Source organism: Halichoerus grypus, chromosome 9 (genome assembly GCF_964656455.1).
Source record: "Halichoerus grypus chromosome 9, mHalGry1.hap1.1, whole genome shotgun sequence".
NCBI lineage: Eukaryota > Metazoa > Chordata > Mammalia > Carnivora > Phocidae > Halichoerus > Halichoerus grypus.
Window position 1 is genome coordinate 49,809,069 of NC_135720.1, and position 17,221 is coordinate 49,826,289.

The 17,221-nt window shown below is 38.0% G+C and overlaps 1 protein-coding gene across 2 annotated transcripts in view; it reads right to left on the reverse strand.

Annotated features, from left to right (window-relative positions):
* The window catches only part of RPF2 (ribosome production factor 2 homolog), a 34,455-nt gene that overhangs the window by 15,670 nt on the left and 1,564 nt on the right, over positions 1–17,221 (reverse strand). For both annotated transcript variants that reach the window (XM_036086521.2, XM_036086522.2), the window contains exons 2-6: positions 16,672–16,804; positions 13,886–13,923; positions 8,898–8,937; positions 4,845–4,926; positions 3,938–4,014 (exon numbers count right to left, since the gene is read on the reverse strand). In XM_036086521.2, the coding sequence (XP_035942414.1) occupies positions 3,938–4,014; positions 4,845–4,926; positions 8,898–8,937; positions 13,886–13,923; positions 16,672–16,804 (370 nt within the window). The remainder of the gene's footprint in view (positions 1–3,937; positions 4,015–4,844; positions 4,927–8,897; positions 8,938–13,885; positions 13,924–16,671; positions 16,805–17,221) is intronic.

Here is a 17,221-nt window from a genome sequence, read left to right on the forward strand (position 1 = left end):
CTACCAGACCCAATGACTCCTCCACTTACTGTCTGTGCCGACCTGACCCTGCTACTTCTACCCCTATGTCTATGGGGGCTGTTTAAGTATACAGAAGGTAGGAGAAAGTGATGCAATATCCTGACCACAATGCATAGTAATAAAAAAAATCACGTTAAGTCATGACCTGGTATACACATCATAAAAATATAACTGAACAAGGGGGCGCCTGGGGAGCTCAGTAGGTTAAGCATCTGCCTTCTGTTCAGGTTATGATCCCAGGGTCCTGGGATGGAGCCCCATGTCGGGCTCCCCACTCAGCAGAGAGCCTGCTTTTCCCTCTCCCTCTGCCCCTTCCCCCTCCTGCTCATGCTCTCTGTCTCTCACTCGCTCACTCTAGCTCTATATCTCAAATAAATAAATAAAATCTTTAAAAAGATATGTAACTGAACAAGTTATATGAAACAGTACTTAACATTTTGATCACTGATATTTTTCACAATGTGAAAACCCAGAACTAGAAGAAACTACAACAGATGAGCTTTATTTGAATAGTATAAGACACTAAAAATTCAAATACCATATAAGTACTATGATTATAGTATACTAAAAACATCATAATTATGTGACATCCTTGAACTAACCTTCTGAATTTTTTTTTTTTTTTAAGATTTATTTATTTGAGAAAGAGAGCAGAGAAAAAGAGGGTGAACCCAGGGAGGGGCAAAGGGAGAGAGAAACTTTAGCAGACTCTGCGCTGAGTACAGAGCCTGATGCAGGGCTCAATCTTATGACGCTGAGAGATTATGACCTGAGCTGAAACCAAGAGTTGGATGCTTAACCTACTGCACTACTCAGGGGCCCCTGAATTAAGTTTTGTTTTATTTTGTTTTTAAACAAAGGCAAAAAATTCTTACAAATGATACACAAACTTCCCAAACAAAATATCCCCAGGCAACTGCAATGTATCTTAATTTTAATTTTAAATTAAATTTTAATCATCTCATTCATTAAGGCTTATTTTACGTAAAATAACCATCCCTAGAAGTTTGGCCACATCTTAGAAAATACACTCCTACAATAATCACTCAATTTCCTGGTAGAATCGAATCACCTGTTGCTTGAGAGTAAACAAAAGGATGAGGCTTGGCTTGGTAATAAAAGTAGGCAAGTGAGAAAAGAAATACTGGTGAAAAAGTCTTAAAAATAAAGAAGTAGATGTAAAAAGGAAATAAATATGAAAAGAAAGTATAACAAACATGCAATTCCAAAACAAACTAAAAATAGAAGGTTATAATGGAATAACGAAGTAAAAGTAAGGTCCAGTTAATAGTCTATGGGGGGGGGGCGCCTGGGTGGCTCAGTCAGTTGAGCGTCTGCCTTTGACTCAGGAGGTCATGATCCCAGGGTCCTGGGTTTGAGCCCCACGTCCAGCTCCCTGCTCAGCAGGAAGCCTGCTTCTCCCTCTCCCCCTCCCCACTGCTCATGTTCTCACTCTCTCGAATAAATAAATTAAATTAATAAATAAAATTTTTTTTAAAACTTAAAAAAAAATAGTCTATGTAGGAACTGCCAATGTAAGCATACCATCATCAATTAGTGGCTTTAAGAGTTAATGGATATGCTCCATGAGTGAAAATTTAGTATTCAATTTAAATGGTTCTTGTTTAGAATGAGATCTGACAATAATGGTTTTGTGGTCTGGTATAGAAGCTACACAGTAATGGAAGTACTCCTTTGCTTAGGAAGTGAAATGCAAAGAGTGGAGGGGTTGGCATGCTTGCATCGGCCAGTGTTCACACCCACTAACTGCTGACCAAGTAGCAGCAGTGGTGAAGGTAAAATGGGGATATGCTGCTCATCTCCAAGGATTCATGCACTGTCCTAAAAGACAAACTGTAATAAGATGAGCTTCCACCATAATAAAGCATCACAGTTTATACGCTTTCCCAAACACCTTCTAAAATATTATCTTCACTAACTAGTATTTTCACATATATTATCTCATTTGAATACCTATTTATTTTTCTTAAAGATTTATTTATGTATTTGAGAGAAGGGGAGAGTGAGAGCAGGGGGAGAGGCAGAGGGAGAGGATCTCAAGCAGACTCCTTGCTGAGCACAGAGCCTGACAAGGCTTGATCTCACAATCCTCAGATCATGACCTGAGCAGAGATCAAGAGTCAGATGCTGACCAACTAAGCCACCCAGGTGCCCCTGGTATTATTATACCTTTTTAATACTTGATTGCAATTGAAGGTCAAGGAAGTAACTGACTTGTCATGTCACAAGTCATCTAAATGGCCAACACAGGCCTTCAACCCAAATGTTCTGCCTCTAAATCCAATCTCAGGCCACTGTTCTACCTTGTACCTGAAGAAGCTGCTAAAGCTAAGTCAGGATCTGGTAAGAGGCTTTTTCAAACCCACAGAAAACTTGGAAGGCATGTTCTCTTTTTAGGGGAGACTAGGAAAAGGAGTCATTATATATTTTACAATTCTTTCAACTATACCATGACCCTCAAAGACCCATAAACTAAGAACAATTATGTAACTTTCCATTACAAACTTCAATATTCATTCTTTCAATGTTCATGGTTATACCATTCACTATATGTATGACTCCAGGTCACCAACAGAATTCCTCTGGGCCTTGATCTCCAACTCTACACAACAGGGAAAGTAATTTCAGCCTTACACAGGGTAGCTATGAAGTCTAAATAAAATAACTATTTGATGGAATATTTGATGGAACAGATTAAGCCAGAAGCAGAATTCTGAAGGAGTAGAAGCCCAATTTGGACCCAGGAACTGAATTAGCACAGTTTTCTTGCCTTTCTAAGACTATTTACTACTTTCTATTTTATACCATTTAAACAAAGGAGACTCAAAGATGCAAGTCCTGAAGGAAAGGACTGAACTAGCATTTTGGTGGCCAGCAGCCTAAATACTGTAGGATCAGCTAAAGCATCCTAGGTTTAGAACAGGGTTCACTTTGGGGCGCCTGGGTGGCTTAGTCGTTAAGCATCTGCCTTCGGCTCAGGTCATGATCCCAGCATCCTGGGATCGAGCCCCACATCGGGCTCCCTGCTCAGCGGGAAGCCTGCTTCGCCCTCTCCCACTCCCCCTGCTTGTGTTCCCTCTCTCGCTGTCTCTCTGTCAAATAAATAAAATCTTAAAAAAAAAACCACAGGGTTCACTTTGAAAACTCTGGTATTGGGGCACCTGGGTGGCTCAGCTGGTTAAATGTCTGCCTTCGGCTCAGATCATGATCACAGGGTCCTGGGATCGAGCCCCATGTTGGGCTCCCTGCTCAGTAGGGAGTCTGCTTCTCCCTCTGCCTCTCCCCTCACCCCCCACCACCGCTTGTACTCTCTCTCACTCACTCTCTCTCTCAAATAAATAAATACAATCTTTTTTTTTTAAAGATTTTATTTATTTATTTGACAGAGAGAGACACAGAGAGAGAGCGAACACAAGCAGGGGGAGTGGGAGAGGGAGAAGCAGGCTTCTCGTGGAGCAGGGAACCTGATGTGGGGCTTGATCCCAGAGTCCTGGGATCATGACCTGAGCTGAAGGTAGACGCTTAACCGACTGAGCCACCCAGGCGCCCCTAAATAAATAAAATCTTAAAAAGAAAAGAAAACTCTGGTATTTCTGAGGTTCCATAAAATAGGTGCTGTGACAATTCAGAGGGATGGGCCCAGACAAGAGTTAATAATCGCTCTGAAGTCTAACTGCCAGAAGACCCACATATGTGTTATATGCTGTAAATAAATACTTCTTTTTAAAGTAAAGATAAAATGAAATTTGCTTTTATCTCAGCACACTAGGATAAAAATAAAGTTCTTTCTTTCTTTAAGGTACAAAACTGTAACAGTACTCTTCACCACAAGATGTCACTATTGCCCAAGAGCAATATTACAAAATGCCTTGTATTTTTATGCGGAGTATCTTACCTTAATATCTTTTAGAGAGACAAACTTCTCGATACCCAATTCAATCATATCCAGCACATGGTAGTCATACATACGACCTAGAAGGAAAACATTTTCTTTTAAACATTTATTTTTCCCAAACAGCCACCTTATATGTACCCACTTAATCTGCATGTTCAAAATGTTAGTCTCTGCCTCTTTTTTCCCCTCACACCCCACCAAACACATCCCCTCTTTCTTAAACTTTCAACTCTATCTAGAATAGACTGTTACAATCTTGGCCCTGAAAGAATCTTGGAAATTACTGAGCCAAACTCCCTGATTTTATATGAATAAATAAAGGCCCACAGAAGGAAAAGGGCTTGCCTACACCAGTGACCATGCCAGACCAAGTGCAAAACTTACCAGGGAAGGGTTCATTTATGTGGGTAGGTATGCTACTTTGTGTTTTTTTCTCTAACACAGATTTAAGGTACATATATTTTATATCAGGAAAGTAGCTGCAACTTTAGGTAAAGTAATATTTACATGCCCATTGTTTACTTGCAATCTGGTAGATAAAAACTTTTATTCAAAGTCACAAGGAAAATTTAAAAAAACTAGCTTAGAGATTACTTGTTACTCCTGAATCCTCAACACCATCAATTAATCTGAGTCACAAAACTGACTCTGTAAATAACAATATTAGAAAGTAAGTGATAGGGGCATGTGGGTGGCTCAGCTGGTTAAGAATCTGCCTTTGGCTCGGGTCATGATCCCGGAGTCCCAGGATCGAGCCCCACATCAGGGTCCCTGCTCAGCGGGGAGTCTGCTTCTCCCTCTCCCTTTGCCCCTCCCCCTGCTCCTTCTCTCTCTCTCTCTCGCTCACTCTCTCACTCAAACAAATAAATAAAATCTTAAAAAAAAAAAGAAAGTAAATGATATTTACCTATTACTAGATTATTTGGCCGCTTCTTATTATGGGAGCCAAACATAAATAAAGAACAATCTGACTTCTTTGAAAAGAATTCCTGTAAAACCAAAAAAACTCTAATTAGTGCATTAATGTAAGAACTTTAAGAATCATACCTCTGACCTTTAAAAAAAAGTAATGAATACTTAATGAACTAGACAGGAATAAACAGAGGAAAGGGACTTTATTTCTAGCTTTTTACTTCAATTTTTCTGATTTGGGGTACCTAGGGATAAGAAATAAGTTTAAGACTAAAAATATGTTGAAAAGTTTAAGTTAATAAATAAAATGAGACTATTTATTCTCACCAATGCAGTTTTGAAACAGCACACTAAGTATTTCATTTGCTGAACAAATGCCTTTATTCATTAGACATTACCGCTACCATCAATGGTACATCTTACCATGCATTTAAAATACACATGAATAGGGGCACCTGGGTGGCTCAGTCGGTTAAGCCTACAACTGTTATTTTTTTAGGATTTATTTATTTATTTGAGAGAGAGAGAGCGAGAGCACACGCACAAGCAGGGGGCAGGGGCAGAAGGAGAGGGAGCAGCAGACTCCCTGCTAAGACCAAAGCCCAACGCGGGGCTCAATCCCAGGACCCCAAGATCATGACCTGAGCCAAAGGCAGCAGCTGCTTAACCAGCTGAGCCACCCAGGAGCCCCTAAGTCTCCAACTCTTGATTTCAGCTCAGGTCATGATCTCATGTCAAGCTCTGTGCTCAGCAGGGTGTGGGTATGGAGCCTACTTTAAAAAAAAAAAAAAAAAAAGTTTCTTAAGTGTCCAAATAAATTCCAAATAAATGAAAATGCTTTCTTAAAATGTTTTCCTTTTTACATTCTCTTACTATGACTAACACCCCAAAGCTATTCATGAACTACCTTTCACATACATATATAGTACTCATCTCTACTGTTCTTCTCCATAAAAAGTCCACTTTTTGTTAAAATTCTAGAGCAAGCATAGTCAAATTATCTGCAAAAGGCCAAATAGTAAATATTTTTAGGCCTTTTACATGCTTTTATAAAGAAACCCTTTAAAAATACAAAAACCATTCTTTATGGTTCTCACAGAAACAGGGATTTGACCCACAGGAGGTATATTTGCCAACTCTTGTTCTAAAGCACAGTTCCAAAATTGTAGTGTAAGAAATGTGCTACTGAAAAAAAAAAAAAAGAAGTGCTACTGGAGGGATACATGGTCAGGAGAAGGAATTCAACCACATTTCCAACATGACCACTGTTTCCACAACTATTGTGAGCTTTAGTAGTCTGAGATTTTCTCCATCCAATGAAATATCTCCTATCTCTGGAGGTGGGATATCAAAGAGAGGAAAGTCACAATTTCAAATGTAAGAAAAACTGTCATATCAAAACGAGATTGACAAAGAAGTACAGAGGGGCTCCTGGTGGCTCAGTCAGTTAAGCGTCTGCCTTCGGCTCAGGGTCCTGGGATGCGGCCCTGCATCAGGCTCTCTGCCCAGCGGGGAGTTCTCCCTCACCCTCTGCCGCCCCCTCCCCTTGCTTGTGCTCTATCAAATGAATAAAATCTTAAAAAAAGAAAAAGAAGGGGTGCCTGGGTGGCTCAGTTGGTTAAGCCACTGCCTTCGGCTCAGGTCATGATCCTGGAGTCCCGGGATCGAGTCCTGCACCGGGCTCCCTGCTCAGCAGGAAGTCTGCTTCTCCCTCTGACCCTCCCCCCTCTCATGCTCTCTCTCTCTATCTCATTCTCTCTCTCAAATAAATAAATAAAATCTTTAAAAAAAAAAAAGAAAAGAAAAAGAAGTACAGAATGCTACAGATTCTACATCACAACACTGCTACAAAGTGGTCACTCAACCAAAAGCATCATGGTGCCAAAACAAAGCAAGCCCTTGATAAGCAGTATATGAAAGAGACAGAATTTTGGATTAGAGCCCTTATTTTCAATTTCACAATCTCTTCAACAATGACTGTGAAAAACCCAAGACTATAATGAAAGTAATTTTGTAAAAAACTGAATATTGGGATGCCTAAGTGGCTCAGTTGGTTGAGCATCTGCCTTTGGCTCAGGTCACGGTCCCAGGGTCCTGGGGTCGGGCTCTGCATCAGGCTCCCTGCTCAGTGGGGAACCTGCTTCTCCCTCAGCAAATCTCCCCACCCCGCTCCTCGTTCTCTCTCTCCCTCTCAAATAAAATCTTTTTTAAAAAAATTTTTTAAAGGGGCACCTGCATGGCTTAGTTGGTTAAGTGTCTGCCTTCGGCTCAGGTCATGATCCCAGGGTCCTGGGATCAAGCCCCACATCAGGCTTCTTGCTCAGTGGAGAGGCTGCTTCTCCATCTGCCCCTCCCCCTGCTCATGCTCTCTCTCTCTCCCTCCCTCTCTCTCTCAAATAAATAAAATCTTTAAAAAAATATTTTTAAACCCTGAATATTGATTTTTCTTAATATAATTTTCAATGCAGTCAGTTGCTACATTAGGAGAAAATGTTCATTTTTAGTCTTCTAATTAATTACTGAGATTCTATTCAAAAGTTCTTTCTTTTAAATTCACTAACTAGGGGCGCCTGGATGGCTCAGTCAGTTAAACATTTGAGTCTTGATTTCAGCTCAGATCATGATCTTAGGGTCCTGGAATCGAGCCCCATGTCAGGATCCGCGTGCTCAGCGGGGAGTCTGCTTAAGGATTCTCTCTCTCTCCCTCTCCCTCTGCTCTTCCCCCTGCTCATGTGCACGCATGTGCATGTTCTCTTTCACTCTCTAAAATAAATAAATCTTTAAAAAATAAATAAATTCACTAACTAAAAGGAAAAACAAGTAATGGTGTTCCCCTCAAGAGAACATGATCCCATTCTGATTTTTTTTCAGTATCTTTTAATCTTTTTTTTTTTTTTTTTAAGTAAGCTCTATGCCCCATGTGAGGCTTGAACTCACAACCCAGAGATCAAGAGTCACACGCTCTACTGACTGAGCCAGCCAGGCGTCCCCTATTCTGACTTCTTTTTAAGTCAATTTAGTTTAAACCACTTATTCTTTTAAGGTTTTCTTTAGAAAGAAAGCAGTATCATCACATACCCAAAGTCCATTCATCATTCACCATTTATTATATACCATCCTTTAGCTTCTGATTTTATTCACTAGTCTTTTTCATTTAGTTTGGTTGCCAATACACTCAAATAGGAATTTGATTAGTAAAGCAACTGACAATTGTTAGCAATAATTCAGGTAGCATTCCTTGTTCTAAAAATATCCAAAGAAATAAGTCAGATTTTTAAAAATCAAACTTGCTTTATAAAAATAGACCTGTAACATGCTTCCTTTTGATAATCTATTAATTATGCACATAAAATATAATTCAACTTTTAAAAATTCTGTCAATATACTTACAAGCAGTGAATAATACTGGTCAAAGTAAAATATAAGATCTATAGTCATATTTTTGAAAGTATGAAAGTCTTATTTCAAAATAATAAATAAATGTTTTAGTTCCCCTCCAATTTACATTAAAATTCCCTCATATAGGATGATTTCTAATTCAGAAACATCACAAATTAGGAGTACTAAAGGAGCAGTGATTAGTCTGAATAATCATTTACATGCTCTCTTAAATCAGAAAGATGCTTGGGGTGCCTGGATGACAAAGTCAGTTAAGCGACCAATTCTTAGTTTCAGCTCAGGTAGTGATCTCAGGGTCCTAGGATCAAGCCCCATGTTGGGCTCCACACACAGCACGGAGTCTGCTTGAGATTCTCTCTCCCTCTTCCTTTGCCCCTCCCCTCACCACATGCACGCTCTCTCTAAAATAAATAAACTTTAAAAAAAAAAAAAAGATTCAGGGTGCCTGGGTGGTTCCATTGCTTAGTGTCTGCCTTCAGCTCAGGTTGTGGTCCTAGGGTCCTGGGATCGAGCCCCACGTAGGGCTCCCTGCTCAGCGGGAAGTCTGCTTCTCCCTTTCCCTCTGCTGCTCCCCCTGCTTGTGCTCTCTCGCTCTCTGTCAAATAAATAAATAAAATCTTTAAAAAAAAAAAAAAATTCTTGTACTCACCAACGATGTCTGATCCTCAAATGGTCTTGTAATGTTTTTCCTAAGAATATTTTAACAGGTGACCTTAATTTTAATAACCTTAATAGCAATTCACCCATAACAATTAAGTAATATATTAAATAAAGATAATTTTATATTCAGATGATCAAAAATAAAGCTGGAGGGATATTCATTCATTCAAATATGTATTTAGTGCCTGTTATGTACCAGGCACTGTTGTAAGAGCTAAGGATCCTCGAAAACAAATCAGACCCTTGCTTTCATGGAGCCTACATTCTAGTGAAAAAATAAAAATTTCAAAAGTAACTGTAGTGACAAAAATAAAATAGGGTATTCTATTAGTATGAAGAGTAGAAAATGACTATTTGAGCTGAGATCTGAGAGATAAGCAATAAGCCATTGAAAAGTTTTGAGGCTAAGAGTATTCTAGGAAGAAGGAACAGAATAAGCAAAGATCCTGAGATGGAAACAAGCTCAGACTATTCAAGAAATGGAAAGAAGGCAAGTGTCACTGAAGCTTAGTGTGCAAAGGGAAAATGGTGGGGCATAAGGCCAAAGATGAAGACATGGCCCAGATTATGTAGGGCCTTGTTGATCAAGGTAAGGAATGTAGATATTAATAAAGTAACAGGAAGCATTGAAGAGTTTCAGGCAGGAGTGATAAGATCAGACTAAAATTTTCTTTTTATTTATTTATTTTTAAAGATTTTATTCATTTATTTGAGAGAGAGAGCACAAGCAGGGGGAGGGGCAAGGGAGAAGCAGACTCCCCATTGAGCAAGGAGCCCAATGTGGGGCTTGATCCCAGGACCCTGGGATCATGACCTGAGCCGAAGGCAGCTGCTTCACCAACTAAGCCAACCAGGTGCCCCTAAAATTTTCTTTTTATTTTTTTATATATATATTTTTTAAGATTTTATTTATTTATTTGACCGAGAGAGAGAGAGAGAGCACAAGCAGGGAGAGCGGCAGGCAGAGGGAGAGGAAGAAGCAGACTCCCCACTGAGGAGGGTGCCCGATGTAGGGCTCGATCCCAGGACCCTGAGATCATGACCTGAGCCGAAGGCAGACGCTTAACCGACTGAGCCACCCAGGCACCCCTAAAATTTTCTTTTTAAAGGACTGTCTGTCTACTATGTGAGAATGCAATGTAGTATGGCAAGAATGAAAAGAGTTAGTAAGAAGCTATTGCAGTAATCCAGAAGGGAAAGAAAAAAATGGTGCATTGGACCAGGAAAATTAGTAGTAGAGCTGGAGAAGCAGTGGGTAAAACATGTTATCTTTCATGCAAAAGGGAAAGAAATACAAATAAATATTTTTCTTTGCTTAAATATGCATAGAGGGGCGCCTGGGTGGCTCAGTCGTTAAGTGTCTGCCTTCGGCTCAGGTCATGATCCCAGGGTCCTGGGATCGAGCCCCGCGTCAGGCTCCCTGCTCAGCAGGAAGCCTGCTTCTCCCTCTCCCACTCCCCCTGCTTGTGTTCCCTCCCTCGCTGTGTCTCTCTGTCAAATAAATAAATAAAATCTTTAAAAAAAAAAAAATGCATTGACAAATTCTGGTAAAATATGTAAGAAACTAATGAGAGGTGGTTGTTCTGGGAAGAGTGTTTATATTTTCACTTATAATTTCTGATTTCTAATTATGTAAATCAAGTTTCTATAAAATAGTTCATCATTTTTATGAAGCAAAATCTATATACAACATGATCTCAATTTTGCTTAAAGAATAAATTAGGGACTCCTGGGTGGCTCAGTTGGTTAAACAGCCAACTCTTGATTTCAGCTCAGGTCATAATCTCAGGGTCCTGGGATTAATCCCCACCTTGGGCTCTGTAATTAGTGGGGAGTCTGCTTGAGGATTCTCTCTCTCTCCCCCTCCCCCCTGTTCACACATGTGCTCTCTCCGTAAAATAAATAAATCTTTAAAAAAAGAATAAATGTACAGATACGAAAATATCTGTTCAGATATGAAAATGGGTGAAGGGGAGTGGGAGATACAGGCTTCCAGTTATGGAATCAATAAGTCATGGGAATAAAAGATACAGTATAAAGAATATAGTCAATATCATAATAGTGACAGATGATAGCTACACTTTTAGTGAGCATAGCATAATGTATAGACTTAACAAATCACTATGTTTTACACTTGAAACTAATGTAACATTGTGTGTCAACTATACTCAAAAAAAGAAAGAAAGAAAATACACAGGGAAAAAAATATGTCAGAATGTACATAGTGCTATGAGTGATTACTTATTCCATTATCCCGATTATCTAAGAGAAATATGTATTACTTTTATAATCAGTAAAAAAAGAGTATTATTTTTAACAATGCGCAAGGCAAACCAAGAAAAATTATTGCAGCATTTATGATTAACAGCTAGCTATAATTCACAATAAGCAAATATGACCTGTTGGAAACACAGAAAATGCAAATTAAACAAAGTATGTTTTTCACTTCTTAGCTTAAAAATATAAACCAAAAGTAGGTAATGGTCCATGGAACTTATATATTACACTCTGTCAAAAGGACAATCTTTTCAAAAAGCAATATAATTAATTTGCCCTATTGGGTATGAAGCTGTACCCAGTAATCTCATGTCTAGGAATCTCATGTAGGAACTAATTCAAAAGAATAACTCATTTGTGTAAAAATGGCCATTTTAGCATTATTTGTAAGAATGGCAAAACAGAAAAACCTAAATTCCCCCAAATTAAGTTACAAGTAAATTTTAGTATAACCATTTAATAGGCATTATACTGGCAATGAAAATAATACCTAAAGGATCACCTATCAATAGAAAAGTGTTTACAATATAAATGAAAAAGACTTGATATAAAATTTAATGTATGGCAACAACACAGATAATTTTTAGACATTTTGTTAATGAAAGAAAATAGACTCCAAAGGCTATCTGTTGTATGATTCCATTTACGTGACATTCGGAAAAAGGAAAAACTATAAGGATGGAAAACAGTTCGATGGTTAAAGGGGTGGGGGAGAGATGGACTACAAGAGCGCACTGCACAAAGAAATTTTCAGGATGATGGAACTGTTTCTGTATCATGAACTGTAGTGGCAGACACAGTTCAATGCATTTTTCAAAACCCACAAAACTATACACGACAAAGAGTAAATTTTACATACATAAATTAAAACAACAACCAGGATGTGGAGAAAAACCCAAAACAGAATACAAACTGTAATAAACGACCCCAATTGTAGTTTAAAGGAATAACACAATCACATTAAAGAGGCAGAAAAAACCTATGTTCCATTGGGAAACAGTATTTGAACTGGATACTCTAAAGCTAAAGACACAAAGAACTATATACACATTCTACACTCTAGTTAATTTGTTGCTTATAGGGTTGGAAATTCTGATACTATGTATGTACTAGAATTATACAAATAAATAAATATGTATATTATCAATAATGAAAGCCAGGTTTCTTACTGTCAGAAGAAAAAAGTTACAAGGAAAGAAGAAAGGCTGGAATGAAGTCTGTGGCACTGGGCTGGAATTGGAAGTATTAGTATGAATGCATGATTTTTTAGGAAGTATCGATATGAACTCAGTCTTTAAAACACATAAATATAAATTTAGATGTGCATGTATGCACAGGTTAATACGCATAACACATATTTTCAAGCTCTGTCTGCTGAGGGGATCTAGAGACAATGACACTCCCAGAGCAACAGAGCATACTTAGTGCCCAGATCTTTGTTTCTAAATTACCAGTCTCCAATATATGGAAACAGGGCTCCACAGAGAAGGGGTTGATTCCAGGGCTGTTGCAAGGAAAAATAAAAGATGAGTGTAGAGCATCTTGTGGCACCAGAAAGGAAGTACTCAAATACAAGGAGCATGTTGAAAAAGCACAGGTGCCAACCTGAAAAAGATCCCAAAGGCCAAAGGTAGAATTTGAGCAACAAAATAATGATAGCATTGGATTATAACTCCAAAGAATATAATAAACATCCATAAGTCCACACTAATATAAATGAGTAATTCAACAGAGGAGAAGCGAGAGATTTTCCTTACAAAATTCCAATTAATAAATGTAGAAGGAATGAGGGAGACAGAAAACCACCATTAGAACAACACCACAGTAATCACCTCTGTAGACAAGATCCATTGATGGATGCTAAAATGAGTAAGAAAAAGTGTGAGGAGAAAGAGAATTATTTGCATAGTTTTTGCAGAGTCTCAAAGTATTTCCTCCAAACATTTATTAATTACAAAAGGAAAAATAGTAAATTTATAGTGGAGAAACCAAGCAGACTCACTTTAACTGAGGTTAATGCTACCAGCGTAACACATCCTGTACTCCCTGGTATGATTTACGGAGAAAAGCACATCACTTTAGTGGTATTCTTGCCAAAAATGCATAAGGCTCAATCTGTTCATGAGAAACTTAAGACAAATCCAAACTGACGGACATTTTACAAAATAATTAACAAGTACTCATCGAAAGTGTCAAAGTCATCAAAAAAGGAAAGACTGGGGAACTGTCACAAATGGGAGAGTAAGGAGACATGACAACTAAATGCACTGTAGGATCCTGGAAGAGAAAAAGGCTATTACTGGAAAAACTGGTACAACCAAATCAAGTCTACAGTTTAGTTAACATTATTGTACCAATGTTAATTTCTTACTTTTGATAACTATACTATGGTTATGTAAGATGCAACATTAAGAGAAGCTGGGTGAAGGTTATGAGAAATCTATTAATTGCTGCAACTTTTCTGTATGTCTGTAATTATTTCAAAATAATATATATATGCTAAGATTACAACTATGTAAGTATTCAATACAAATGAAAACACAAACTGGAAAGAAATAAATTTTAAAAATACTAGTAGCTATATGTAAGGAACCGTCATGTTTTTTAAACAAAATACTTTTCTAAATCTCCCATAAAGTAACTGTTTGCTACTTTTATAATAGAACAATATAAGTTAAACTAAAATAAATCATTACTTACTTTTTATACAGAACTCCATACGGTTTTTTCAGTGCATACTGTAAAACATAATTTATAGCTTTCAAAACAAATTACATTCTGAAAAGCGGAAGCAAAAATTAAATTGCATTGTATCAGTCATTATACAAGATTACCTGGTCCCTGAATCCTATTCTGATGTCTTCTGCTTGGCTCCCTTTTAATCACTTATATAAACCTGCAACATAAGCTTAATAACCTAACTTAAACTGCACTTCCTTAATCTAAAGTTTCTATGCCCTTTCAAAAATCTGTCCAACTTAAATGATTCCTTTCATTTCTTTAAATTCTACCTATTCCATTCTTTCCAGACAAACTATTTATTTGAGAGTAGAAAGAAAAGCAGAAGAGAACAAAAAAATAAATCCTATCAGAAAAGGCTGACAGAGTTGAAATAATGTTGTCTGGAGATAAGAGAACGGAGAAAGTGTCCCGGTGATGACAATCAGAATACTACTCAGGAGTTTAAACACAGCCCTTTAAAAAATTCCTGTCATTCAACCCTCTTTTCATTTTTTTCTTACTTCTTTCCACTCATTCACTAATAATCACTTATTACCTGTATGGTCAGTTCTGCTCTACCACAAGGAATAACAAAGACCTAAAGCATTCCCTTGCATTAGGAAAAGGGGTAAATGACGGAAACGATGAAATGAAAAATGATCATTCATCAACAATCAGAGCTAATGAACAAAGGAAATTCAGCAGTAAAACCTATCTTTTTAAGTACTGAACTTTTTTTTTCTTTTTTTAAGTTTATTTGTTTTAGTAATCTCAACAGCCAACGTGGGACTCAAACTTTCAACCCCAAGATCAGGAGTCACATGCTCTTCCGACAGAGCCAGCCAGGAACCCCTTCAATACTAAAAATTTTAATAATTCTTGACCAAATGTTTCCCTGCCTTGGTGTAATGCACATTACCACAGTGACAACTCAAGAATCATAAATATGAATGTTAACTACCACAGTAACGTGTAATAGTGTGCTATTCTTAGAGCTTACTTAAATACAGGGCCAGTATCCTACCAATACAATGACACTGAGACAGAAAGATGAACATGTATTAGACATTCAGATATCTGAACCATTGTGTTTAACAAGCATAGAGAGTTTAGTCAAGTTTAAAAGTCTATTCAATTACTTAGTTGATTTAAGTCAAAGAACCTATCTGCTGTATTCAAGGCCTAAATATTCAACCACCAAGTAGGTATCTCCATAGACTATGCTTTCTAATCACTGATTAAACATTTACTGAGCATCTACCATGTGCCACACACTGGGCTAAACATCAGGCTACAGAGGTAGAAAAAAACATAAAGTTTTTATCTTCATCACTTACATTACAGGTCCTGAACTGAACATACCACTTCTCTCTCCAAACCTGCTCCACCTGGTATATTCTCTAATTGGCATTATCACTCATCAAGAACCCAACCCAGACACTTCTACCCTCAACATCTAGTCTCTCTGATCATCTCTCATTTTCACTTGCAATACCACACTCCAGATACTCATTACCTGCCTGACAGCAATGGCTGAATTAGTTTCCCACATTTGCTCTCAATTTTCTCTGGTCAAACCGATTAAAGGAGCTGATCATATCTGTCACCAACAATCTTTCAATGGTTCCTTAGAGCTTTCAGAACAAAGCTCAAACTCCATGTTATCTGATCCCTGTCTGTTCTTCTAGCTCCATAGAGCCCATTTTCCCTTTAGCCATCCCCAATTACTTGCAGTTCCCCAAATGCATCATGCTCCTTCACATTCCCTTCTTTGTTGTTGTTGTTGTTTTTTTGCTTGTTTGTTTTTTGCACAAGTATCTTCCTCAGCCTTGGAAGACTTTCTCCTCCTCTTCCTCTCCTCCTACTTGCTCTAACTCCTCCTTCAAAACGAAGTTAAGTATCTTCTCTGGGAAGCCCACTCTGTGTGTGGCTACCCTTATGGGATTTTAACTCTGCCTCCCATCCTACCCTGCACATGCCTCCAGCAGAGCACTTAATTCACAGTGCTATAATTTCTTACTTGCCGGTCTCCCTCATTAAGCTCACTGAAGGGATAGATGTGTCTTATATAACTATTAATCCTCAGCACCTAGCACAGTATTTGGTATTGCTGAAGGAATAGACAGTAATATGCAGTTATTTCACTTTACAAACTAGATATATTCTTTAAATGCGAGTAAACCAAATTCTAGTAATTGAAACCAGGTGAAATTTACTAAGGGAACTACAGTAGTTGTTTCAAGGAAAACCAGTGGTTAGTGTCTTGCCAAGGCAAATAACCTCCAACTTGAGCCTTTCTCTAAGACTAGCAGTTCTTAAGGCAAGGCAAACTTATCCATGTATTTCTCCAGCAGCCTAAACTAGTACACTGAAAGTTTCCTAAAATAATTTCAATACCATCTGAAAAATTAGTGTGCAGGGACGCCTGTCTGGCTCAGTAGGTAGAGTGTGCAACTTGTGATCTCAGGATTGTAAGTTCAAGCCCCATGGTGGGTACAGAGATTACTTAAAAATCTTTTTAAAAAATTAAAAAATAGGGGTGTGTGGGTGGCTCAGTCGTTGAGCATCTGCGTTTGGCTCAGGTCATGGTCCCAGGGTCCTGGGATCGAGCCCAGCGTTGGGCTCCCTGCTCAGCGGGGAGTCTGCTTCTCCCTCTGCCTGCTGTTCTCCCTGCTTGTGTTCCCTCTTTCGCTGTCTCTTTCTCTGTCAAATAAATAAAATCTTTAAAAAAAAAAATTAAAAACTACGTGTATATATATACATACCACATCTTTAAGTACTTGTGTCACCATTGAATTTGCATTTCCCCCTTTAATCAGCATAGCATTTTTAATATTTTCACTGAGTTTCGGTTCTCTCTTCTCAAGGAATCTCTTGGTTCTTTTCGTTTTGGGCTTTCTGTTCAGAAAATCACAATTCATCACAACTTAAAACGTTTTCCTCAGAGTACAAAACCATGACTTGACTAACGTGCAAATTCTTAAAAACCAACAGATATTACATAACATTTATCAGTTAGGATTCTACCACTAAACAAAATCTCACTTTTTAGGGAGATAATATATATCCCCAACATTCTTTTATTACTGCTTTTTTCCAAAACCTTTATTTAAAAAAAAAAAAAAAAGACTCAATGCATATACTGTTGCTATTTTTACTCCATTATTTTTTCTTCAGTCTAAATAAAGCAAATAGTACTTACCCTAACACAAAGAACTGCACACCAACTAGTGACCAATCTGTGGGCAGTTACTAAACACAGAGAGGCTACTAAATGCCTCTCTTTCATCCAGGTTTAAGACCACAATGCCTAGT